Genomic DNA, 25,739 nt, shown 5'->3' with positions numbered 1-25,739 from the left:
GGGTGACCCAAGAATGAATAAAGGCAGGTTGAAAAACTCTAGAAATTTTCTGTGGGTGGTTTTCACCGGATATATTGGAGCCAACCCTTTGTCACCTGACCTAATCCATAATGGTCTTGGTAAAAAAAGGCCTTCTTAGTGCCCACAAGGTGGAGAATAAAAGAAAATCTGTCAGAGAAAATTGAGTATCCTTTCAAAAGTGATTACTAATTTGAACAGTTTTAGAAATAAAATTGCAAATTTGAGTTAACTAAATTAGTTATGCACGATTCCATCGTATCAAGAATTTTAAAAATATAATTCTACACGTCCATAAATTTCAATCTTAAAATTGCATAAGTGTGTATTTGGTTTTTATTTATTTATATAGTAAATGTTAAAATGTAAGTATCGTCATGAAAAACCTTTGGATGCTAGAGGTGCAGTATTGAAATTGTTAAACTTTGTAAGGATTACAGAGAAAAGAAAGATTGGATTACAGCATTCCTTATTCACATATAAATATGGATTCAATACAGATGAAATATCAATAGAAATTAACTGGATTCACATACTGCATTTCCATCGAGAGCTTGCTCTAATATGTAAAAATTGCTTGTTTTACATTTTTGAAATATGTCTTGCATTACTTATAAGTGCATAAGAGCATGCCGTCATATGCAAGGTATGTGTGCCAGCTTGTTTTTGCTTATATGAGCACTGTATTGCTGTAGTAATGTAAATTAAATGTACAGTACACTTACAGATACAATATCCTCCATTCACTGACAAAAATAAAAATATGCTTCCATAATTATAAAAGATTTTTAAAGTACTTTCAAAAATATAATGCAGGTTTTGCCCCATCAATAAGAGCATGCTCTTATATGTTTGGGAACATGGTGAAATTTTTGCAGATAGGACATAGTTAAAATCAGTAGCATGTCCAATTGGAAAGCATAGAAGGACAGTATGGGAAGGACATTGGAAAGAAAGATTATAAGTGCATCTATGATAAAAGAAAAGGGAGGAGCAAGAGGAGGAACAGATCTAAGAAAAATATAGAACATAAAAGTAGATATTTTACATCTGTTGGAAAACTTATAATGAAAATAATTTGCATGTTTCAAACTAAGAAGTAATTATGCTTTATTAATTAAAAGCCAAAGCATAATTTCTTGTTAGTTTTAAGTATAAATTTATAGTTCTTTAATATTTTTTGAAATGATATAGTTCTAAGAAAAGGTTTTATTATAAACTTTAACAATACCTCATAAATACTTTGTCATTGAAAGAGTTAGTGGGTCCAACCCTTAGAGATTCTCTTGAAGTAATCATTTCTTTAACCCATTCCAAAAATGCATACAAACGAAGAATTCCTGCATCGGCCATGGTTTCTACAAAATTTGCATCTTCGATTCCGTCACCCGAATCAGCCAAAGCCAGTCGCATCCCTGTTCAAAATTAATGAAAATTTTTAATAATTTTAAACAAATCAAAACGTCAAAAAGTAAGTAATAATAATAATAATACCATCAGCCGAGAATTTTTCGATAGCTTCCGATAAGGTAAGAAAATTTCCTGTAGATTTTGACATCTAAAAAGTTTTGTTTTATTTATTTTTATTTTTAAAATAATAAATTTTAATTACATAAACAACATACTTTTTCAGAATTTAACAGCAGATGACCATTCACTCTTATACCCAAAGGCCACAAGTTGGGTTCTTCTGGCCACATGGCACAATGAGAATACAGGAAATAAGTGAGATGGTTCGGAATGAGATCCTTCCCTGAACAACGTAAATTGAGTGGATACCAGTACCGAAATTCTCTCCTTAATTTATCAAGACTTTCTTTAGAAATGTCTGTGGAGGGGTATGGGGCATTCTTAAAAAATATATAGTCCCAAACTTCTGGTACAAGTTGTTCTGCCCTAAAAAGATATGTTTTTATCATTAGATTATACTTTGAATCATAACCATATTTATTTCTATGATAAATATGCACATTCTTTGAAGAAATGTAAACAATATATAGATCAGTGATTCTCAACCTTTTTTTCATCATGGTACACTTTTAATAATTTAAAAATTTGGCTGCACACACGGTTACTTTGGTAAGTACTGCAGAACAACCGGTGACATCATAACAGTGATTATTAAATGCATTTGGTTATTTAGGTCACATTTTCTAAATGCCTTGGTAACTACCGGCAGTTATGGGTAATACCAGTTAAAATTTCCAGGAAGGTAGAACTGATTAAACTACTTGTCTGACATCATTTATGTATGGATATTTGCAGTGGCAGCACAGTGGTTAAGAATAATTGATATAGATGCTCACTTGACTGCTATTTTATTCATTCATTATTTATTATACAGTGGCCAAACTGGCTTGTAAGCTGCACATGACTTCCAGATGCTTATTACACTCCCATATACTTATACAATTTCTTTTTATAAACTTGGTACATACTATTTACACATATAATATTTGTGTAAGTTTTCTGACTATAATGTAATGTAATATACACAAACACTTAAGTGTAACTTGCAACTTAACCTAAGGATACATTCACAATCAAAAGAGTTAAATGATTGTAACCTAGCCAGTCATAACAGTAAACTATTACTATTATAATATAGTATTTTAACTATATATAATATAGTTAAAATACTATAAATTAATGAGGCAGTTCTCCAGTAAAGGATATGACTTTTGTGTATTTCTGATAGATACTGTGTAACTCCTATCCTCCCGCTTTATAAACAATCTTAAAGCAAGCTACAACAAAATATGCTATAAATATCCAAGGTTTTGAGTAATTATAAAACAAATTTGATTGTGATTTCAGAAAACTGGCACAATCACATTCACTAATCATTTTCATTGTGTGTAATATGTTTTCTAAATAAATGTAGTTTCTTTGCTTTCAATTATATTAGGTGTACCTCTTTATTAGAAAGCCATAAGCTGCCACTAGTCTTTTTCTATATAGCAACATTCTAGATCAGTGATTCGCAAACTTTTCCTGTTCATATACCCCTTTTATGAAAATTTCATATACCTGTAAACATCCATAGATTGAAAATACTTAAAGAACATCAAACATTTTTCAACAGTTGCTCCATAATCACCAATTTTTAATTATTAATTTGCAATTTAAAGTACTACAGCACTTATTTTAGCAACATAGACATGAAATTAATCAATAGATAAAAAAGATTACTTTAAAGTTTGCAAGAAACTTTTAAATAAGTTTCTTGCAAACTTTAAAGTAATTTTTATGGACATATGATTTAGAATTTCCTAGATCTAAGTATAAAAGTATTTTCTAAATTAAAAAATTGCTGATTTAAAATTACATTTGATAGCAATTATACAGGGTGGATGGAAAATAATCAATGTCTGGTTCATAAACTTTCTAAGACAATGATGATGAAAATCATTCGACATGTATTGTATTATGTACCTTATGTTGTACCATATGTATGTACCTTATTAAATGGAAATATGGATGCATGCTTTAAAATTTAATGTATGCACCAACACCATCCATCAAGTTCTCAAATGACAGAGGATCATGATGTGGATGGATAGATGACCATTTCAGTGTGTCCACTACCAAATCTGTGGTAGTGGACATACTGAAATGAATGACAAGCTTTGAATAAATTTTTATTTTTTTTTTAATATTTTTTTGGGATGAATTGTGGATGATGTCCCTTCACCTTACTTCAACATCTCTGCATGGCAACCAATGATTTCAACACATCATAGCAGTCAGCAAACTGTGCTCTTTCCCAAACAGACAAGTGGTTGGCCATTTTTTTTTGCCACTGTGCATGTCGCTTCTTTCAGTCACTCCCCACAGTTCCGTTGGTTGATTACATCCGTGAAAAAATTTTATTATGATTGAACTATTATTAAAAAATTATAGTGATTTCTCAATGCCTAGTTACTTTCCACTCATCCAGTTTGTTTTGTTTTGTGTGATATTCAATCATAAAAACATGTCCTTGATCTCTTCTTCTTCCTCTCAATCTGCTAAAATTTTGAATTTTTGTTTGAGGAATATCAAATTCTTTCAGTCTGCTTTTTTGTTCTACAAAGTAATGAGCATTATGAGCATTTCTCATAGTAACAAGATAACAAAAAAGATCTTGATCATTCAATATTGTACGAAAGTCCTTCAAAACTGATTCAGTTGAGTTTTCCATTTTTCAAAGGTAATACAGCTTATAAAGCTACATTGGAATCAAACTATGCCAATGTAGCTTTATAATAATAGATAATTAAAAATGTTTTTCCAAAATCTAACCTGATTCCTAGTGGGCCAATTTTGTCACCATTAATGGCTCCATCCTGTAGTAAATGTGCAACAGTATAATAGGCCATGTAGATCGTTGAGTCCGAAAGAGATTCTATCAGCCACTGTTCGTCCCATGGCATTCTGGTACCTGAGAAAAAAATTCATTAAATTTTTTTGAATTAATTATTCTGACAGGCATTGAAAGCAATAAAAAGCATTAAGAGTGAAAATTCTTATAAGCGTTTTACTTTAACACTCACCAAGACCATACGTGCGAGAGCACGCATGTTCGTGAAGCCAATGTAAGGTTGCTAGGAAATTTTTATGAACTTCATCTGAGTAAGTATCCATCTTATTTAAGGCCGTCTTAGCTTGAGCTTTCCAGTCTGGCTCGCCATAATTTAGGAACCTATAAATAACAAATATTAAAGAAAACAATTTATATTTTGGAAGCTAACAAAAATTCAAATATCTTTTAAAAGCTGAAAATTCGTGGATAAAATCACATAAACACTCTTTTTGTACTTTTCCAGCAATAACCTTAATCACAGAATAGTTTTCGGCCCAATTTATGGGCCTGTTTTGGGTTAGAAGCCGTTCCAAAAATTAAAGAGCCACATTGAATTATAAAATGGAATAATTTGAATATTCTGTGATGTTATTTAAGATTCATAAGTTGCAATTTGGTATTTTTGCATATTTGTGTGATTTTTACCTAATGAAACTTCAAGACTTACCACTGATCACATAATGCCACAACACATTCGTCTCCAGAACGGGATATTACTTGTTTCTCTGGTTCCATATAAAGAATAGCTTCGTTCTATTTTAATATTCAGAAGTTTATACAAAAACTTAAATTATTATTGATTGACAGATAAGATTTTCATATAAATACAATTAATGCTATAAATTGTAAAATCCCAAATTTTATTTCTTAACTGATATTATTAAATGACTTTTAATAGCCAGATGGCTAACACAGTTAAATATACTGTTCTGGGAGACCAATCACCGAATCTGGATGAGTGAAAATTTTTCAGGGATTTGTCTGCTCTGGATATGTTGGACCCATCACTGACTACCAGCTGTTTCCATTGTCCTTTTAATAATTTCTATTATGTGTATGATGGTCTGGCCAAACACATAATGAGAATGATTAACTTTCTCTTAGTGCTCACAGGGTAGAAGGAGTTTAATAAAAAGCTACACTATTTTTTTTATCTTGTAAGTTTTATTTCGTGCAATATTAAATTTATATGTATAAAGCAACATACCAATTTGATATAGTGTAATTGGATTATATACTTAAAAAATAACAAATTAAATTAATAAAATGTAATGTTTATGCTCCTAAATGTAATAGATGAAGCTGGATAGCCTTATCTAAATAATATAATACATTGAGGCCTTAACAGATATCTATGTATTTCTTAATCTGGATGAGTAATGGACCTTATCACAGTTACATAGAGTGCCCACTTGTAAAAACTTTGTGAAAGTTTTATGGGCATCAATGCTGTTTATAGTGTTGTTTTTATTGATATTGCTTATTTTATTATACATGTAATAAAAAGCCAATGAATTGTTGCATCTAAGGATGCACAAAAAATTTTTAATCTAAATCAGTTTGTAACCAATACAGTTTGAAGAAACAGAACTGCAAAATAAATAACAAACAGAATTAAGTTTTTTGAAACAATTTCTTCTAGTGGATGTGGGTGATTTAATTGCAGAGCTGGTCTGCTATCCAAATAATAATAATAATAATTGTCTATCTTCATTGAAGATTATTAACATTTTAAACTTCAAAGAAACTTTTGAAATATCCCAGATCTGAATAGGAAAGTACTTACTCTGAGATTTTACAAAGCATTTATTTTATCCAAAGTTTAAAAAATTCAGATCACAACGTGTTTCTGCATGTCCTAGAAATATAGACTTAGTTCTTTAAAAAATGAAAAAACTGATTATTTATTGTATCAAGATAAAAACTGTATTCTTGTAATTACTAAACATATTTAATAACATACAAATAGTTTTTCTTAATTGTAAATAGTAAAAAATAAGATTCTGGTATATTTTTTCTGTTAATATATCATTTTTGGACACATTTTAAAAAGCCTTTCTGGCCAAAATTATTACAGGGTGTCCAAAACATTTCTGTATGGTGATAAATTTGTAGTGATATTAAAGTTGTCACTACAAATAATGCCATACAATAATGTCACATAGGTCTTGTATTCAATACCATACAAGACCTAAGTTGTATTCACAAATCATATCTAATAAATACAACCTCACCATAAACTCAAACCATAATACAGTAGAGCGCCGATTATCCAAAAGAATTCCAGTCGGCAAATTTAAATTTTTGCCAGTGCTGTGGCGCTGCGATCTTTGGCTACATCTTGCGCTACTCAAATATTTTACGTTTTTGATACTAAATTAACTTCTGAAGTATAACTTTTTTATTGTTTTTATATTTTTCAATATATTTATTTTGTTTGTTATTTTAATGATACAATAGTCATATATCATCAATAATGATACAATAGTTATTTTAATGATACAATAGTCTTCATTAGGCTTAACATCGACAAAAATTCAACTCGAAGCGACACGCAACGGAGAAAAATTTCAACATGGGATAGGTTAATATATTTTTTCATACATAATCAGTTATCTGAAATATCGATTTTCCAAACAACCCCAGTCCCAATTGATTCGGATAATTGATGCTCTACTATATTCCAAACCACACCTAAATTCAAAATTTCCAGCAAATAAAAGTCAAAAATACACATCGAACGTTTTCGGCCACTAAAATAAAAATGTCATACCATACCATACAGTCAACTGGTACCAAATGGACAACTCACAGGCCTTGTAGGTAATACTGTATAAGTTGATTGTATGATATTGCATACAACTTATAGGTCTCGTATTCAATACCATATGTATAAGTTTAATGTCACTGTACAAATTTCTCGCTGCACAGTAACTTTTCAGGCAATATGTATTTTTGCAAGAAAAAAAAAATGTGTCTGAGTCTATATTTCTAAGACATGCTTCATGCTTGAAAAAAAATTTTATTAGGCTGCAAGTTGAAAAAACCATAGACATAAATTTCCCACTGTCTGTCTGTCCATCTTTCCTTAATCTTGAAAATGGTATTAGATAAATGAAATTCAAGACCAGATATGGAAAGCTTCAGGGCATAAGGCCCAGATTAAGTATATATGAATTTTCAATGCAAACTGGAAGTCGTGTTTCAATTTTCCCCTGAAAGGAGTAGATAGATGACCAGCACACACTATTGCTAACAGGAAAGTGTGATGTACAGGGGCAAGACACCACAATACTCTAATTCGAAATATATAGCAAATATTTTAAATTAAATAAATTAAAAATATGATGAAAAATTGCAGCCCAGCATTGTGACATTGTCACAATAAATAATTACTCATTTCATGTAAATTTTAACACATTATTAATATTTTATTGTAAATGTGACACTCTGCAGTATGGTTATATAACTCATCATGGTTATTTATTGAAAATCTTCATTTTTAGATCCTTTCACAAAATAAATATTTTCTTCTTTTAATGATAATTCTTGTTTGATTCCACTGTCATTTAGTCATATAAGATATTAGTCATATAAAGAACTGATTATATCTTTAAAAAATAAATGATGGCAATAAAGAGATACATATTATACGACCTTCACTTTCATTTTATACTTTGTAGAAATTGGTATTATTCATTATCTTACAACGTAGTAGAAATGAACAAAACAACTTGATGTCCACCAAAACTTAAGCTAATCACCCTAGATGGTATGGAAGTAACACATGAACACAACTGCAATTGTAACAAGGTCCATTCCCAGGAATTTTTCAATATGAGCTCAGATGTGTTGGGTATACTGTTACCTCTTGTCTCAGATGTGTTATGGGCCTGGTCAAACCCATGATGAGTATGAAAATAGGCCTTTTTAGTGCACACAGGTCAGAAAGAACAAAGAATTATATACAACTAAATGTAATTAAATGTGCAAAAATTAAATTTGAGTAAATTTTTTGTTTAAATACACTGGAAACTCACCTTATCAATTAAACTTTTTTGTATTTGCTTTTTAACTTCTTGTATCTTTTTGCCTTTATGAGGTCCTACTATAAGAACCTATTAAGTCAAATATATCATAATTATTGAAATAATTCATATCATTATTTAAAAACAATACTTACTCCTTCATAAAATCCTTTAAGATAAACTTTTTCTTTAGCTTCTGCTAATTTTTCTCGGTCATTCTGACTTTGTATTTTCAACTGTTCACAAACAGTTAATGCACTCAGACAACCAAATCCTGGAACATCTATTATAGGAACCTACAGAAACAACTTATAAGATCAGACAGTCTTAAAGTTTGATACATTTCTTACTAAGTAAAACTGTAAAATGTTTCTACGGAATATTTTACTATTAAAAAAATAATTGAAAGTAAAATTTAAAGAGCAAAAATGATACTCTAGTTAGTGAATAGTTAAAAATTATATGAATGTAGTAAATACACATCCCAACCTTAAGAACAAACACTGAAGAATTGCTAGCAGTGATAGCTAGGGAACGTTACCAAACCAGTTGGTGTTAAGCCCATCACACCATTGTGAGTGAAGCATCACAGTTTGTGGTAAACATAATCTGTATTGACAGTTCTCTCTAAATGGGTATTGGTAAGCACTTTCCATCCATTCTCCACGTATCTTTTCCATCAAAGACTTTCTTTTATTGTTTTGGTTTGTATAATCATACAAGTTGTTGTGTGTTACCTGTGTTAAATGCCAATTAATACAGTTCTTGCCATATTTGTCTGCATTCATCTACAGTTCTCTCTATTTGTGTACAAACATTGTCCATCCTTAAATTCTGTAGTGTGTATTATAAAGATTTTCAATAGATTTTTTAATGAGTTAAAATCTGTATCATTAAATTCTATTATTAATATTTGTAATTTTTAAGCTGAGGAAAAATAAATTAAATGCTTGGATCATATTGTAAAGGGATACAAGTTAGATTTAATAAAGTGAATCTTTTAAAACTTAGATCAGAAAAAGAAAGAAAACTGGAAACTCCTATGCATGGAAAATTTATTAATTAGGGATGTAGAAGGCACACAACAGTTATATTTCAAAAAACATTTAAACAAAGAATATTTAAAAAATAACAAAGTTGATTTTTTAAGTAAATTGGAATGAAATAAGAAAAAACAGTGGAATTTAAAGATGTTATTACAATTATCATTCAAATCTTATCAAGTGTTTCAGTAATTGTTACTTAAGTTTCAGAAATTCAACTTGTACCTTATTTTAAAAGCATTATAATTTCAAAACTTACTGCTTCATAAGGAAGAACCATTTCATCTGTAATTCCAAATTTGTTTCGAAATTCGGGCTTATTTTTCAGATCTCTTAAAGCGGCAAAGTCGTCGGGAGAATCTGATGGTACGCTTGTCACTATACCAGTACCTTTTTAAAAAAAGTTAAAAGAAAAATATGTTTTAATTAATTATTTCATTTACTTCAAACAGCATGTAATTTTGCAGAGAGAATTCAATCATAAAGTTGAATTATGTAATGTGATTTGAATTAAAATCCTTTCACTATTTTACACAATATTACAAATTGAATCCACAAGGATTCATTATATATTAAGAAGTATATGAAATGTAGAAAATAAAGTAGTTTTTAAAATATTCTCCATTGTTTTCATTACCTACATAATAAATATAACTAACCAACAGTTATTACAAATACCAATGGAATGGGCAGATTCTTTAATGAGCTAATAATTACTAAGCATTGACCCTTCTAACTTTGACAATTAACACAGGTCATCAGGAATTAACAGGGATCACTCAGATATGTTTTAACAAATTATTTTTATTAGATATATTTTGGGTTGGTAATTTGCAGATCCCTCTTCTGTAAATAGATATAATCTATAACAAGAATCACATCCTCTTGTTTGACAATTAATCACCTACTACATAGTAACACTAGAAACATCATCAGAACACATTAACTGTCAAAGTTACAAGGACATTTGTAGATGTGCTGAATTGTCAAAAAAAACCTTTTTTAAGTAGTTATGTAAATAACTAAAACTCCAACACATATTACTAATTTTAGCTTAGTTTGTATTAAAATTACTAAGCAATTTGCCAGGGCCTGCCTTCTATGTCACTCCCATTCATTGCTATGGTGACTGATATGGTTATACAGTAGAACCTTGATTATCCGCCCTAATTGGGGACTAGGGTTGGTCGGATAATTGAAAAGTCGGATAACCGAAAAGTATGAAAAAATCCATTATTAGTGTAGTATATTATTATATCCCATGTAATTAGTATATTAGTATATCGCTATTAACCTATTTTGCGTTGAATTTTCATCGATGTTAAGCCTAACAAAAATTTTTTAAAATAATAATCGTCGCTATTGTAGCGCCACATCACTAGCGGACATTTGAAATTTGCCGACTAGGACGGTCGGTTAACCGAGGGGTCGGTTGATCGGGGGGCGGATAATCGAGGTTTTACTGTATCTAAAATCAACCTGGAAGCTAAAGTTGGACAGAGGTCTAGATAATGTTAGCAATGCATCTGCACAGTAAGCAGGAGATGAGGGTTTGAGTCCCACCCTGGGCTAATCTTTTCTTACAGAATATTCTAAAATTGAAATTTAGTATTATATTTAGCAAGAGATGACAGCTCTGGTGGTCTGCTTCCTGCAAACTGCTTAGTAATTATTTAGCCTTGTAGCCAAATAAAGAATCCAACTGTTCCTTTAGTATTTCTTTTCATTACCTTTATCTTCTTTGATTGTCATCATTGGAAGTGTATATACAACATCATAAGTAGTCAATGGGGCTTTCAATTTAACGCCTAATATGTCCTAGAACATTTTATGAAATTAATAAGTTAATACAGCTAGAAGTAAACTCTTGTTGCTAATAAAATCATTATAAATTTTCTAACTTTTCCTTCTAATTCCAAAACAACATTCACTCTTCCATTTTCTTTAGTAAAACCTTGATAGCTCATATTTCTTGCTGCTCTTCTTGTACATATGAAAATTTCTTTATTATTGACTACTTCAAAAGCTATATACTTCATATCGGGTCTTATCCAACAGTTCGTCTGACCGTACATCGTCTCGGGACGAAGGGTTGCGGCAACCAAATACACACAATATTTTGAATATTTACTGAAATATTATTTTAAAAAGTCATATATTATTTTATAATCAAATAATTAAACACTGTTTAAAAATCTATACCTAAGTTTAGATGGAAATGGCTGAAGAAGCTTCAATTTAATCAGTGTATATTCTTGAGGACCAACACCCTAAAATAATTAAAAATTTAATAATTTTTTGGTAATCTGGAATCTGAAATATATTGTTTTAAAATTAAAAATGTATTTTTAACTTACCTCACCAGTACTGCGGTCGTGATCCATACAAGGCTGATTATCTTTTGGAGAAAATATTGTGTACCTACATAACGAACAGTAACATTTTAATATATTCAATAGTTATGGATAGAATTGAATACAGAAGCAGAGTTCTGATAAAGAGCAATAATATTTAAATGATTTACTTATTTTAAAATTAATATTTGAATACTAAGGGTTATCTGCCTATTTATTTACTTAGGGTACGTTCAGGAGTGCTTATTGATCATTTGATTGGCAGCAATGAATGACATTATTGGTAATTGGTCAATCATTCTCTAACTCACTCTCGAAGATTGGCAAGTCTGATAACAACTGGTACATCACCAGAAACTTTATAGGAAATGTTTTTGAATGATGCCTGTTTTCGGTAGTTGAACCAGTAAGCATTTATGAACAGACTGATACTTTTTTACTCTTATAATATACATTATATATATGCAAATATGGTACAATTAATTTTGTATTTTTAATAGAAATATTACCTGAATATAGAGATTCAAGATTTAAATATATATTAATTTAGAATGTACTTTGGGATCATATTTCCTAATTTATTTTGTTTGTAATGTTCTTCAGCTTCATTTCTTTCCATATTTATTAAATGCATACATCCTCATGTTTTAAACATTTGATAAATTATAACTATCTCTGCTTAAGAATGCAACTAAGAGCTATCATATTTTAAACTGAACATATTGTAAAAGTTCACATGTTATTTTGAAGAATGAACATTTATGAGAAGAGAACAATATCTGTTCTTATGTAAGGATCCAGACGGGGGTTGACTTGGATGTCCGAAGGGGGTATTAACAAGATCTTAAAAATCTCATTTTACAAACACAAAAGGGAGAAATTAAAGGTCTCAATTAAGCAATAAAAGTTTTTTTTGTAACACATCAAAACAAAGGAAGAATGGTGTTGAAAAGACCCAAGTTGAGGGAAATGTGGTTAGAGAGGAGTCGGTTTAGTCGCGACGTTGACCTCTCCCACGCCCTCAAACAGGTTTTGAATTCTCACCAAGTGATGATGAGAGACCAATGGAAAGGTGGCTTTGGGTGAAAAATTGATAAATACATGCAATTCAAGGACGTGAGGTTCTTGGTTGTTGGTGCTCCACTTCAGGATTTTTGTGATCCTGCAGATCAACAGCAACCGATTTGTTGACTCCTGGGACTTACTGTCGCTCTCCCATGATGTCTTGCTTCACTCAGATTCGCCCTTCTCCAGAGAATTTTGCCCAAAGCTGAACCGCATACCCTGGGGCCATCGATCACAACATACTACATCAAGGGACTGAAAGGAGACCTTCCAACTGAACATTGGATTCTTGAGTGGATATTTCATTCACTCCCTGAGCTGTGTTATTTCGCAACTTTGCAAAATGTTGTAAGAATCTTTTATGTATATAATAAATGGGTTAAAAGATGGAAATCTTGTCTCAGAGAGTTATTGCCATTCCCACACAATAGTCGTGACTGTGCGATGATCCTGATAGACTCACCTGGTCGACAAACTTCACACTTATAAACTATGAATTAGATTAAAAAACTAAGAATTAGAACACTTGAACTCTGAGAATTCTTACATTGTTTTTCTAGACTTTTTCTACATTAAAAATTATTGTAATATTTGAAGAATTTAATAGAAGATCCATTATAATTTGATAACCTTTAATATATGGTAAATTAGTAATTAAAATACAAACTTTCAACAGAGATTTTCTTCTAAAATGAAGCTACATAAATAATTTTTCTGTTTTTTAACATCTACAAAATTAGAATAAAAATTTACGAGGAAAATAGAATCTCTCACAATTTAATGTTTTATTTACAAAGTAACTGATAAAAACCAGTTATACAGCTAACTCCCGCTAACTCTGACTAATAAGGAGCAAAGGCTGTCTGACTTTACAAAAGTCTGAGTTAGTGGGACCTGTTTCTCTGATGTGTAAATATGGTACAGAAATTTATTATGATTGGCCCATACACAGAAGTTTTACTAAGATTATATTGCTGAATTTATTACTAACAGGAAACAAGTTCCAAAAGTTTCACAACAGTATGATATATGGCAATGTATTGTCTTTAGTAACTTACCGACTACAGTAATATAATGCATAGTATCAGAAAGACTTCCCGATATAAAAAACACTTGTTAATTATAATTTTCCATCATTAAGAAATTTTAACTTATTGTTTTGAAAAAATTCATCTAAGTTACGTGAAGTTTGAGCTAATAGGGTTTACTGTATTAATAAGAAAAGAAATATTAAACATACCTTTTACCATAAAGTACTCTATTCCTTTCTTTTAATCTAATATATTGCCATCTTACAAAGGAATCATAAAATGGATTAACGTCAGTGGTAAGAAAAGATCTTCTCCAATCGACCTAAATTTATAAATTAAACGGTTTTATTTTAAAATCTTAATTATTTTAAGGCATAACAACAAAGCAAACCTTATTCAAATCAAAAATATCCTATTTTGTCATTATTTTTTATGTTAAAATAAAAAAAAAATTGAATTTTTATCAAATGACCTAAGTTATTTCATTTACTAGGTNTAAACCGGTTATCCGAAATATCAGTTATACGAACAACCCCAGTCCCCAATTAATTCGGAAAATCGACGCTCTACTGTATTTAGGAGGGCTAATGTGATTAGGGGGTACATGTGTAAGTAGACAAATTTCCGAATAATTACACAGGTTGAACAATACAAACATATTTAATTAAGTTATACAAACAAATACAAATCAAAAAGGTTACAATAATTCCGTCTAATAAGACTTTACCTAACTACCTAAGAACTAACTCTAAAGACTTAATACAATTGAATCTTAATAATACAACTATTACTCGATAAATTATTTGTAATCTTAATTTATAAAATATCAGGAATTAGACCAAAAATATGTCATGTTTTAGATAATGTAAATGAAAACACTGTAATAGGTTAAATAAAATAAACTTATTTGATCACAATTATCATGTTCTAATTTTCTTGGGTCTATAAAATAATTCAGATAGAACATGATTATAATCAAAACAAAAGTTAGTTCATAAAGTAATTTAGAAAAAATCTGACATCTACTCGCTTAGAAAAAACAATTAATTGTTAAAAACATTTTATAATTAATTTCATTAACATTTGTGATTACTATTTTAAAAAAAATTATTAAAAACTTACTTTCAATCCCATTGATTTTAAATCCTGAATTGCTAACGGAGGGAAATAACGGAGCCAATAATCGGCATCGGCAAATTTCTTAATATCTTCATTTTTCAGACCTAACGATGCCATAATTTGCCACTGATAGCGTGCCGCACCTACTTTAGCTACTGCTTTACTCTGGAATTAATAAAATATAAAAACAACACCTCAAATAAGTCTAATATACTTATCAACAAGGACCATGATTCTCTCTAAGCTGTGCAACTGTGCACAGTGATAGTATATATTAATGTTTTTGCAATTGTAAATCATAATAGATACTAATTTTTTCTTTATCAATGTGCAGTTGCCACTCATCTACATATTTAATTTAGTTCCGAGAGTAGCATTTGAACCGCTCGGAGAAAGCCAACTGCTGCTCGGAAAACATTACGACACACTTCTGTCTGGCTTATTGGAAATGCGTTATTAGAATATTTATTGCAATGTAAAGAAATATTTTTCTGATAATCTAAAATTCATTAAAAATAAATTATGAATTTTCATGGAATAAAATTAAATTAATAAGGAAAATATGTAATACGATATTGTAAAATGCATATAATAGATGTGATTAATGCATCCCTCTATGGACAAATTAATTAGTAATTAGAATTATAATCTCTGGAAAATAGCCTGATCTTATACAGCAGTTGGTGTGGCTTCATACTAATGAATCAGGTTTTGAGAGATGTTTATATAATTATTATAAATTTAGTTTTGGAGACAACTGCAGAGATCTCGCTGCATAAGGCCAAAATCGCTACTTGGCAATATTTTTATTAAGGTGGTGATAAAAATATAATACTGGTAATAAAATCCTAGGCTGAGTGTGAAATTGAATCACATCACTTGTTTTGACATGCAGTGTGAAATTGAATCACAAGTCACACTTTAGGAAAAATAGCAAAATGTCGAGATTCCGTACAATGGGAGTCCCTTGTACTACATATCTAGCGATTTCATGATGTCACACGGCAAGTTCGGGAAGAAAAGTAGGAAGTGATGTCGAGAACCTAAGGTAGTTTTGTGCAATGCCACCTAGTGTTTCCAGATTGAGATTTTTTATTGACTGACAGAAATTTTGGGAAATTTTTTTAAGGTAACTTTTTTCAGTAGACCAAAACAAAAATTTTGACATGACAGAATCTGTGAAATACTGTTTAAACATTGTGATCAAATATGTTTGGAATTATTCATTAAAAAAATTATTCAAAAATGATTCCTATTGCTAGCAAGGGGAAGGCCAGACATTTGGGTCTCTGATTTGAACAAAACTTGGTGAGCTTGTAGCCCTAAACACAAACAGCTTGTCGTCCAAATAATAGGATCCGCATCTTAAGCATTTCGAAAAATTAGGTCTCTGAAAATTTAGTGTTTAGCTTATAAATCTTAGTTAATTTTATTTGTAACTTTATTATTTTACCACAACATTAGCATTATTATTCGTCATGTTTAAACATAAAACAAGAGATTAAAACTCGTGACATCATTCCTGTTTAGCAAAAACAAGCTTCTACAGATTTAATTCTTTTATGTTGTTAAATAAAACTTTTATTTCTTCACATTTATTTTCACATATTTTATATGCTATGTCTTCATAAGTGAATAAGTTTCANCTACTTGGCAATATTTTTATTAAGGTGGTGATAAAAATATAATACTGGTAATAAAATCCTAGGCTGAGTGTGAAATTGAATCACATCACTTGTTTTGACATGCAGTGTGAAATTGAATCACAAGTCACACTTTAGGAAAAATAGCAAAATGTCGAGATTCTGTACAATGGGAGTCCCTTGTACTACATATCTAGCGATTTCATGATGTCACACGGCAAGTTCGGGAAGAAAAGTAGGAAGTGATGTCGAGAACCTAAGGTAGTTTTGTGCAATGCCACCTAGTGTTTCCAGATTGAGATTTTTTATTGACTGACAGAAATTTTGGGGAATTTTTTTAAGATGACTTTTTTCAGTAGACCAAAACAAAAATTTTGACATGACAGAATCTGTGAAATACTGTTTAAACATTGTGATCAAGTATGTTTGGAATTATTCGTTAAAAAAATTATTCAAAAATGATTCCTATTGCTAGCAAGGGGAGGGCCAGACATTTGGGTCTCTGATTTGAACGAAACTTGGTGAGCACGTAGCCCTAAACACAAACAGCTTGTCGTCCAAATAATAGGATCCACATTTCAAGCATTTCGAAAAATTAGGCCTCTGAAAATTTAGTGTTTAGCTTATAAATCTTAGTTAATTTTATGTGTACCTTTATTATTTTACCACATCATTAGCATTATTATTTTTCATGTTTAAACCTTATAAAACAAGAGATTAAAACTTGTGACATCATTCCTGTTTAGCAAAAACAAGCTTCTACAGATTTAACTCTTTTATGTTGTTAAATAAAACTTGTATTTCTTCACATTTATTTTCACATATTTTACATGCTATGTCCTCATAAGTGAATAAGTTTCAGACATTACTGCACATGGACAAAAGAGACAAGTGATACAAAAATAGGGTAGCAAGTCGCAGCATTTTATTTTTTAATTGTTAATATTATGGACAATTCCTCATGTACTTATATTTGTTACACTTCAAATGTCACAATACCACCACATCTAAAAACAAATATGTAGAAAATTTTATTTAATATCGTAAGAGTTAAATCTATAGTGCTTGTTTTCCATAAACAGGATATGACATCACAATTTTTAATCTCTTGTTTCATAAATGTGAGGAATAATAATACAGTAGAGCATCGATTATCTGAATATCAATCAACCTAAATGTCAATTAACTAAAAGCTTCCCAGTCAACAAATTTAAATTTTTGCTAGTGCTGTGGTGCTGCAATCTTTGGCTATATCTTGGGCTACTCCAATATTATTTTTGTTGGTGTACATGTTTTAGCTGGCAGCACTGGCGCGACCATGAGAGGGTACTTAAGGACGTGCCAGAATTTGAACAAATTTCAACATGGGATAGATTAATATATTTCTTTGTACATAATCAGTTATCTGAAAAATCAATTTTCCAAACAACCCCAGTCTCCAATTGATTCAGATAATCGATGCTTTGCTGTAATAATAACATGGTAAAATAATAATGTCACACAAGAAAAAACTAAACTAAAATTTCAAAGAATTAAACTTACATCATCTAGCTCCAGTGCTTAGCGTCTTATTCACTTGGCCATTGCCACTCTTGGATATGAAACTTCCAAAGACTAAACACTAAATTTTCAAAATCTTGGTTGTTCTCTATTATATGTATTTTCTTAGCACAATGTTGCTGTTGAGAACATATCACACAGGAACACTTTCAGAGGAAAAAGGTTATTTTATTGGTGTGGACGGACGGACCACTTCTTTGACTTCTTTGTAACCTCTCCCATCTTGTCTATGTTCTCTGCACATCTCATATGAATAATGTCACATCCTACAGCACATGTTATATATCCTCATGTGTATATGTATTGAACCAATAGAACTATTAGCTCCTTTTTCCCCCTTTTTAAACTATGTGTATATATCTTGCGAGTCATGTTGGTTTAACTGCCACTATCTCAGGACTGAAGAGGAGCATTAAGCCTGAAATGCATATCTGTCCACACCAATAAAAAAACCTTTTTCTTCTGAAAGTGTTCCTGTGAGATATGTTCTCAACAGCAACATTTTGCTAAGAATATAAATACTAAATTTTCAGATACCCATTTTTTGGAAACACTCGAAAAGTGGGTTCTAATTATTTGGGCAAGAAGCTGTTTGTGTTTAAGTCTATGTGCTTACCAAGTGTCATTCGAATCAAAGACCCAAACATCAGGCCCTCTCCTTGCAAATGACAGTTTAACACGTTACTTTTGCTTTCCAGACATCAAACTGATAAGGATATTAGCATCTGCATTAGTTAGTAAGTAAAACTAATGGCAATAAACAATTTGAAGGGACAAAAAAATTTAAAACTGGTGAAATGGTGGCAAAACTTAAATTTTTCACAGCAAACTGCTACAACTGTTATGAAAGAGTACTGTTTTTGCAAACTATTTCTTGCAGAAGCATGCACAAAGTTGCAGCAAACAGAACTATATAGATGTACTGTACATTTATTTGATTTCTGATTAATGTTCAAACAATGAGTTTAAATATAGAAAGGATGTGGTTCAGAACATTCTGGCTTTAGGGTCCTATAATGTAAAATGCACTTTGATGATAGTGATAAGTTCTGTTGATAAATATTAAAAAGAAGATAAAGATTATCATAAATTATTATCATGATTTATATTTGAAATTTAAAATTGTAAATATTTTTCTAAGTAATACATTTTACAAGTTAAAAAGTTATATTTTTAGTAGTATTTTTGTGATAATTAATTTAAAAATTAATCTTTGGAATGAAAATTATATTAACATCAATAGAATTTTAATTGAAAATCAATTAATTGCTACTAGATATCATAAATAACTTTTGTTTTAAAAGTTTAAAACTTCTAACTATTTAATAATAAAATAATAATAATAATAATTACCTTTTTTCCTTTTGATTTATTAAGAGATATATCATCTAATTTTGGTTGCTCTTCATTATCTTCGTTATCAGGAAATTTAGGTGGGTAGCCATATTCCTCCATTTCCCATTTCAATTTGTCTGCACAGGCCTTTGAAAGTTAAAAATAAAAACAGAAAATGATCGTATATTAGCAATAAATTTATACAGTGGATGATTGGTTAACGAACATAATCTGTTCCAAGACTTTATTTGCTACTCGAATTGTTTGTTAACCAATTATCGATTTACCACAGATTTTTTGGAATTTGGTTAATTCATTCTAGAGACCCCCAAAAATAAATAAAGAATTATATACTTTCTTACTATGTTTATTTATATGTAATAACTAGCTGTTATCCGCGACTTCGCCCGCATGAATTTTGCAAGCAAATATCATTTATATTCAGTATTTAAACTACCATAGTAATTGTTATAACACCTACCACTGAGAATCAAACAAACTGTTTTCAATTTGATCAATTTTCTGGAATGTTTACAATCGTTCTATAATCGAACCAATATGCAATAACAAATTCGAATTTAAAACAGTTCAAACATCTGGCTAAAAAATCAAAATATATAAAAATTTTTATAACAATGTCAGAAATGTTGTCAATTTAATACACCTAAGTACTCAATGAAGACTAAACGTAGTTGTAAACAAAAAATTGCATCTAAAATAGTACAATAGAAGCCATTCTTCCAGTTAATCATTAATGCTCTCCCTCTCCCCCTGCGGGGAAATTTTGAAAAATCACTTCTTAGTGTGCATTCCCATCAAATACCTTACTAAATCGCACTTAAAAACAAAAAATCGCATCTAAAATAGTACAGTAGAAGCTGTTTTTCTGGTTAAGCCTTAATGCTCTCCCTCGCCCCTGCAGGGAAATTTCGAAAAATCCCTTCTTAGTGTGCGTTTTCATGATGTACCCTAACTGTGTACCAAATTTCACCTCTTTAGGTTCAGTGGTTTGCCCTGGGCGATGATGAATCAATCGGTCACCCAGTCAGTCAATCAGTCAGGACAAGTAATTTTATATATTTAGGTAACTATCCATATAGACAGTCTTGCATTTTTATCACTCATGTAGTTTTTCCTTTTGTGAGAGATTAAAGAATCTGTCCTATCTCGATTGCTTTTCTTTCTTCTTCAGGATTTTTCAGAAGTAATTAATAGCATTTTTGCTGTAGAAATCCCCAAGCCTATTAATCTCAACCTGGTTTGGATGCTATTCTAAGACCGTTGTTCTGACATCCTCCCACTTCTTCAAAAGATCTTTAATTAACAGCAGATGTTGGCACTGATCCTCTTTCATCTTTCTCTTTTTTAGAAGAAAACACATCTCACTGAGTTTCTTGGTGTTCTTCATTCAAGAGTTGTTGGAGTTCTTCTGTCATCAGATCAGTTTCAGGTTCCATTATGAGCTCTTCAATGTCATCTTCATTCACCTGCAATTCCAGATCTCTAGCAGTTGTCACAATTTCATCCATAATTTCAGGGTCATCATCTCCATCTCCTTGAATGCAGGAGAGACACAGCTTTCGCCAAGCAGAATTCAACTGTCATTGAGTGACTTCTGACCATGCATTTTGAATGAGCCATATAGCTTCAAGAATATCAAATTTTTCTTTCCTAAACATTTTTAATGTTATTGAGGAGAACTGACATGCTTCAAAACACTGATGAAACAGTGCTTGAATGTACAATTTCTTGAAACCTGCAATAACCTCATGATCCATTGGTTGAATCAATGAAGTGGTATTTGGAGGCAGAAACTGAACTGTCAGCCAGGGAAAGTCTTCCAGCAAATTATCTTCAAGATCTTTTGGGTGTTCTGGTGCATTGTCTAATAGCAACAGTGCTTTCAATGGCAATTCATTGGTCTGAAGGTAATCCTCAAGGATTACCTTCAGACCAATGAATGGCTGTTTGAAGTTTGTGCTTGGAGCACAAACTTCAAACAGCCATTTTGTGAAAAAAGCCTGCATGACCTATGCCCTGTTATTCAATCTCCATATCACTGGCAGTCTTTCTTTAATTATGGATTTTTTTTAATGCTCTAGGGTTCTCAGAATGATTGACAAGAAGCAGGATAAGTTTCATATCACCACTAGCATTAGCTTCCAAAAGTAATGTCAATCGGTCTTTCATGGGTTTATGACCAGGAATATTTTTTCGTCTTTTGTGATGTAGATATGGTTTGGCATGTGCTTGAAAAATAAACCAGTTTCATCACAATTGAAAATTTCTTGTGGACAATATCCTTTTTTTAAAGAATTCTTCAAATTTAAGAGAACTTCTCAGATTCTTCTTTATCTGCACTAGCACCATGAATTACCACATGTTTAATGCCAGTTCTCCTTCTAAACTTTGAAAACCATCCAGAAGTAGCTTTGAATTCTATCTCCTCATGTGACAAATGTGGAGTTTGTTTCTCCAGTTCTTCAAAAATTTCTCTAGCTTTCTCTTGAATGATAGTCATACTAGTTACATCTTTTTTCATTTCCCTTTCTTTTATCCAAATTAAAAGCAATCTCTCCATTTTTTTATGGATGGCACATCTTTGTATATCAGATGTAATTTTTGTTACTCTTTTAGCTGCTCAAGTCTTATTGATTATATTTTTCTTAGTTATGATTGTGTCTACTGTAGATCTGTTCAAGCCATACTGCCTGGCAACATCAAACACCTTCTGCCCACTCTCTACCTTGGCTATTATCTCTTGCTTGATTTCTATGGTGAGCACGATTCTTGACACGCCACTCTTTTTAGGCTCCATAATATTATCAATTTCTTTTGAAATAAGAAGTTCAGAAAAGCACTCACAAAAATTCAGAAAAAGGAAATCAACTAGCACAAGAAAGAATTATGTAAATGTGAGGCCTGAATGAAATTCAAAATTTTGGTGTTAAAACATTAATGAATATCCAATAGGACAGTTAAACTCTCACCTTTAGAAAAAAAAAAAAAAACCAACACAAAACTTAACAAGCCTGACAGTCTCACAAAGACTATAAAAAAATTTTTTGTCAGAAAAGTAAACAAAATGCTGGAATTGCAGTGGAGAGTTTCAAAGTTCGGAGGAATAGTATCCGATTGGTATCGGGTTGAGCATCGATGTCGATGTCTCCCGTGATCTGAAAGGTTTTGAATTGTTACCTGGAAACAAGGGAAAACCAATCGGTATTCGTTGTTTTACATTGCTTCTTTTTGTGTTTGTTCTGTGAAGTGTTTGTTAACTGAACATAAAAATTTTTCATGAAAGTGTTCGTTATCCAATTTGTTTGCAGTCTGAACTGTTCGTAAAAAGACGAGGTGTTATTCATGTTTTGGATTTACAATATTTTTAGAAACTTGTCTCTAACCTCAACATTAAGTCTTTTTTGACACTTTATAATAATTAATAATAAAAAAGTTGTTTTTTTAATAACATCTCATAATAGATGGTACCACACAATTTTAACTCTGAGTGAGTGCCATAGTATTTTTTAAACAAATATTTTTAAATGGAGATTGTTAACAAAATTAAACATAATTACTCCTTTTAAGCTTTTGTTACTAATTAAATTTTAAATCTTAGTATAATTGAAGATTATTGAACATCCTAACAGTCCCCTTAACCTCCTGTTCCAGTGCCAATAAAGTTAAACCCCAGAAAATTTTAAAGTTTATATAATTTTCTCATAAGATAGAGTACAGACTACATTTCCTACGATGCTAATAAATCTGAACCATTGTCTATAGCTTCTTAAACATGAATTAGGTTAGGTTTCCAGGCTTTAAAATACTGAGGAAAGGAAATGGTGAGTTAATTAGCACATTTTGTTAATCTTAATTAAGTCAGTTCTAGATTATATTTGAAATATTTCTGTATTTTGGATAAATTTTCAACACATTTAGTGAATCAAATCCCTTGATTACTTTTATATCATTGTAAAGAAATCAATTAAGTAATAAGAAAGTAAAAAGCAGCACATTAATGTATATACAGTATAGATATGATATATATATATATACATACACTATATACAAGGGGGTCTTCCATAAAGAATGCTACCAATTAAATTGTTATAATTATATTAATTATTATTCAGAATGTTGTAATGTATATTAAAATATTGGAAAATTATACAAGTCTCCCATTTGCCATTACAGTTTCTCAATGTGGGTGCCTCTTGTTATGCCACACACATCAAGCTGATGCTCAAATTCTGTCTAAGCTTGCTATGGCAAATCCTTTTCACTTCTCCCAAGGCAGCCACAATTTTACAGCTCCTACAGTTTACTCATGTTGCACAATGATGAGTGAACCTCTGAGAACAGAACATAAAAATGCCTTCTCAATTGTGAAGTTGCCATTTTCTTTTATGGTACCTCCTAAAGGTAATAGACAACAAGATGTTTGAATGCAGATATGAGATTAAACTCGGACAGTTATTCTATCAATTGGTGTACATCAGATAATAATTAACATAATTACTGTAATTTAAGATTTAAAATGGTAGCATTCATTTTGGAAGCTGCATATATATTATCATTTAAGTAAATATGTAATAATTTAAAATCATTTACTTTGATGGGCATCCCAGTACAATGAAAACCAAATGGAAATAAGCATTTTTTCCCCTTTAATCGCTGGAAGCCAACAATAAACTGAAATGACAAAATATAGTATTTAGTATTTTTCCAACAAAATATAAATTATTATTTATTAAAAATTAAAAATAAAGCAGTAATTAATGATAAAACACAGAGTTAAGAATGTAATTATTTCTGAAATTAAATTTTTAACATGAAATACATATTTTCCTTTTAATAAATTACTCAAGTTTAAAATAATCTCAATTTTTTTTTCATTTATTCAGCTCTTACTATAGAAAAAATTGCAGTCATAAAAACTATTTATTTTACTTTATTGGCTTTGTAATGCTAAAATAAACTACATAAAAGTAAATGCCAATGCAGAGTTCATTACTTACTTCAAAATGTAGAAAATGACTTAAAGTTTGCTTTGAATAAGTACATGATTTCTGAATTACAGTAATAAAAATTAGTTTACAGATAGTTGTCAGGTTGACTTAGTAGATTTGGTTTTCTGCTTGACTGGAGCGATTTTATTACAGGGGTCAAAGATCTTCAAATGTAGTTAGTGCAATTAGTCAGGTGTCCAGGTGAGCACTAATATGAAGTAGTGCTACTGGCTTGATTTGGGATTGGCAGGTCATCACACAGAATCCCTTAGAAGGGAGAATTGGAAGGAAAAGAGAGAGAGACTCGTCTGCTAGGATGTAGACACACACTATTCATTTATTTAGGCACTTGGATTGATATGTTCATATGTTCTCATGTGTTTATCTTATAAATAATGTGTAAAAACTGATGTAAGGTATCATTTCCAATAGACAATGATACATCTTCCCAAGGAGAATCTCAGGATCAACACTTACATTCATTATACAGTAGTCTATATTGCATATGTTCTCAAACAGATCTATCATTGCATACAATGACATTATATTATATTATTATTAATGTAATTTGTCAATTCTTATTTCTTACAAAAATATAGGTGTCAAGATAATATCATGTCAATATTAAGGTAATATGATCTAGATTGAGAAGACAGCATTGAATGTTTTATGCAATTAGAGTGTTTTAAATAATAATTGCGAATTATAATTTTATTTGAATCTGCTAATGAATAAATAATAAATTAAAATATGATAATTCTATCTTAATTTATTGTTTATATTAGAACTTGCTTGTTACACCTGACCATTGCACAGGTTTATAACAGAGAAATTTAAAACATATAAAAAATACCCAAGTCCTTGTGAATCCTTAGATGTAAATACTTAATTGTTGGATGTGGAAAACCAAATACTTAATAGTTTTCATACTATTACACCATGAAAATTATGTGTGTGAAATGACTATCCTCATTGTGTTTATAGATATTGAGGTCACAGTTAAAGGACATAAAATTCTTATATTATTTAGATGCTATTTTTCAAACATATTTCTCATTAATTTATCAATAACAAAATATTAACAAATACAGTTGAACCTGTCTATCTCAAACATGTTTATCTTAAAAACCTCTTTATCTGGAAATTTATTTCTTCTCCTGCATAGGTTAATGCCTGGTATCTTGTTAAA

General features: G+C 30.6%; 1 protein-coding gene across 1 annotated transcript in view; it reads right to left on the bottom strand.

Annotated features, from left to right (window-relative positions):
• LOC111614146 (leucine--tRNA ligase, cytoplasmic-like) overlaps positions 1-25,739 on the bottom strand; it is a 44,878-nt gene that overhangs the window by 11,271 nt on the left and 7,868 nt on the right. The window contains exons 3-19 of the mRNA XM_023355530.1: positions 24,153-24,233; positions 19,560-19,688; positions 15,007-15,168; positions 14,094-14,206; positions 11,792-11,855; positions 11,637-11,704; positions 11,336-11,564; positions 11,165-11,252; positions 9,694-9,824; positions 8,547-8,687; positions 8,404-8,481; positions 5,031-5,116; positions 4,554-4,702; positions 4,303-4,441; positions 1,644-1,914; positions 1,513-1,576; positions 1,250-1,433 (exon numbers count right to left, since the gene is read on the bottom strand). Of these exons, the coding sequence (XP_023211298.1) occupies positions 1,250-1,433; positions 1,513-1,576; positions 1,644-1,914; positions 4,303-4,441; positions 4,554-4,702; positions 5,031-5,116; positions 8,404-8,481; positions 8,547-8,687; positions 9,694-9,824; positions 11,165-11,252; positions 11,336-11,564; positions 11,637-11,704; positions 11,792-11,855; positions 14,094-14,206; positions 15,007-15,168; positions 19,560-19,688; positions 24,153-24,233 (2,177 nt within the window). The remainder of the gene's footprint in view (positions 1-1,249; positions 1,434-1,512; positions 1,577-1,643; positions 1,915-4,302; positions 4,442-4,553; positions 4,703-5,030; positions 5,117-8,403; positions 8,482-8,546; positions 8,688-9,693; positions 9,825-11,164; positions 11,253-11,335; positions 11,565-11,636; positions 11,705-11,791; positions 11,856-14,093; positions 14,207-15,006; positions 15,169-19,559; positions 19,689-24,152; positions 24,234-25,739) is intronic.

The sequence above is a fragment of the Centruroides sculpturatus genome, unplaced genomic scaffold (genome assembly GCF_000671375.1).
Source record: "Centruroides sculpturatus isolate CEXI.00-Female unplaced genomic scaffold, Cexi_2.0 scaffold2, whole genome shotgun sequence".
NCBI lineage: Eukaryota > Metazoa > Arthropoda > Arachnida > Scorpiones > Buthidae > Centruroides > Centruroides sculpturatus.
This window is presented reverse-complemented; position numbering and strand designations above follow the sequence as displayed.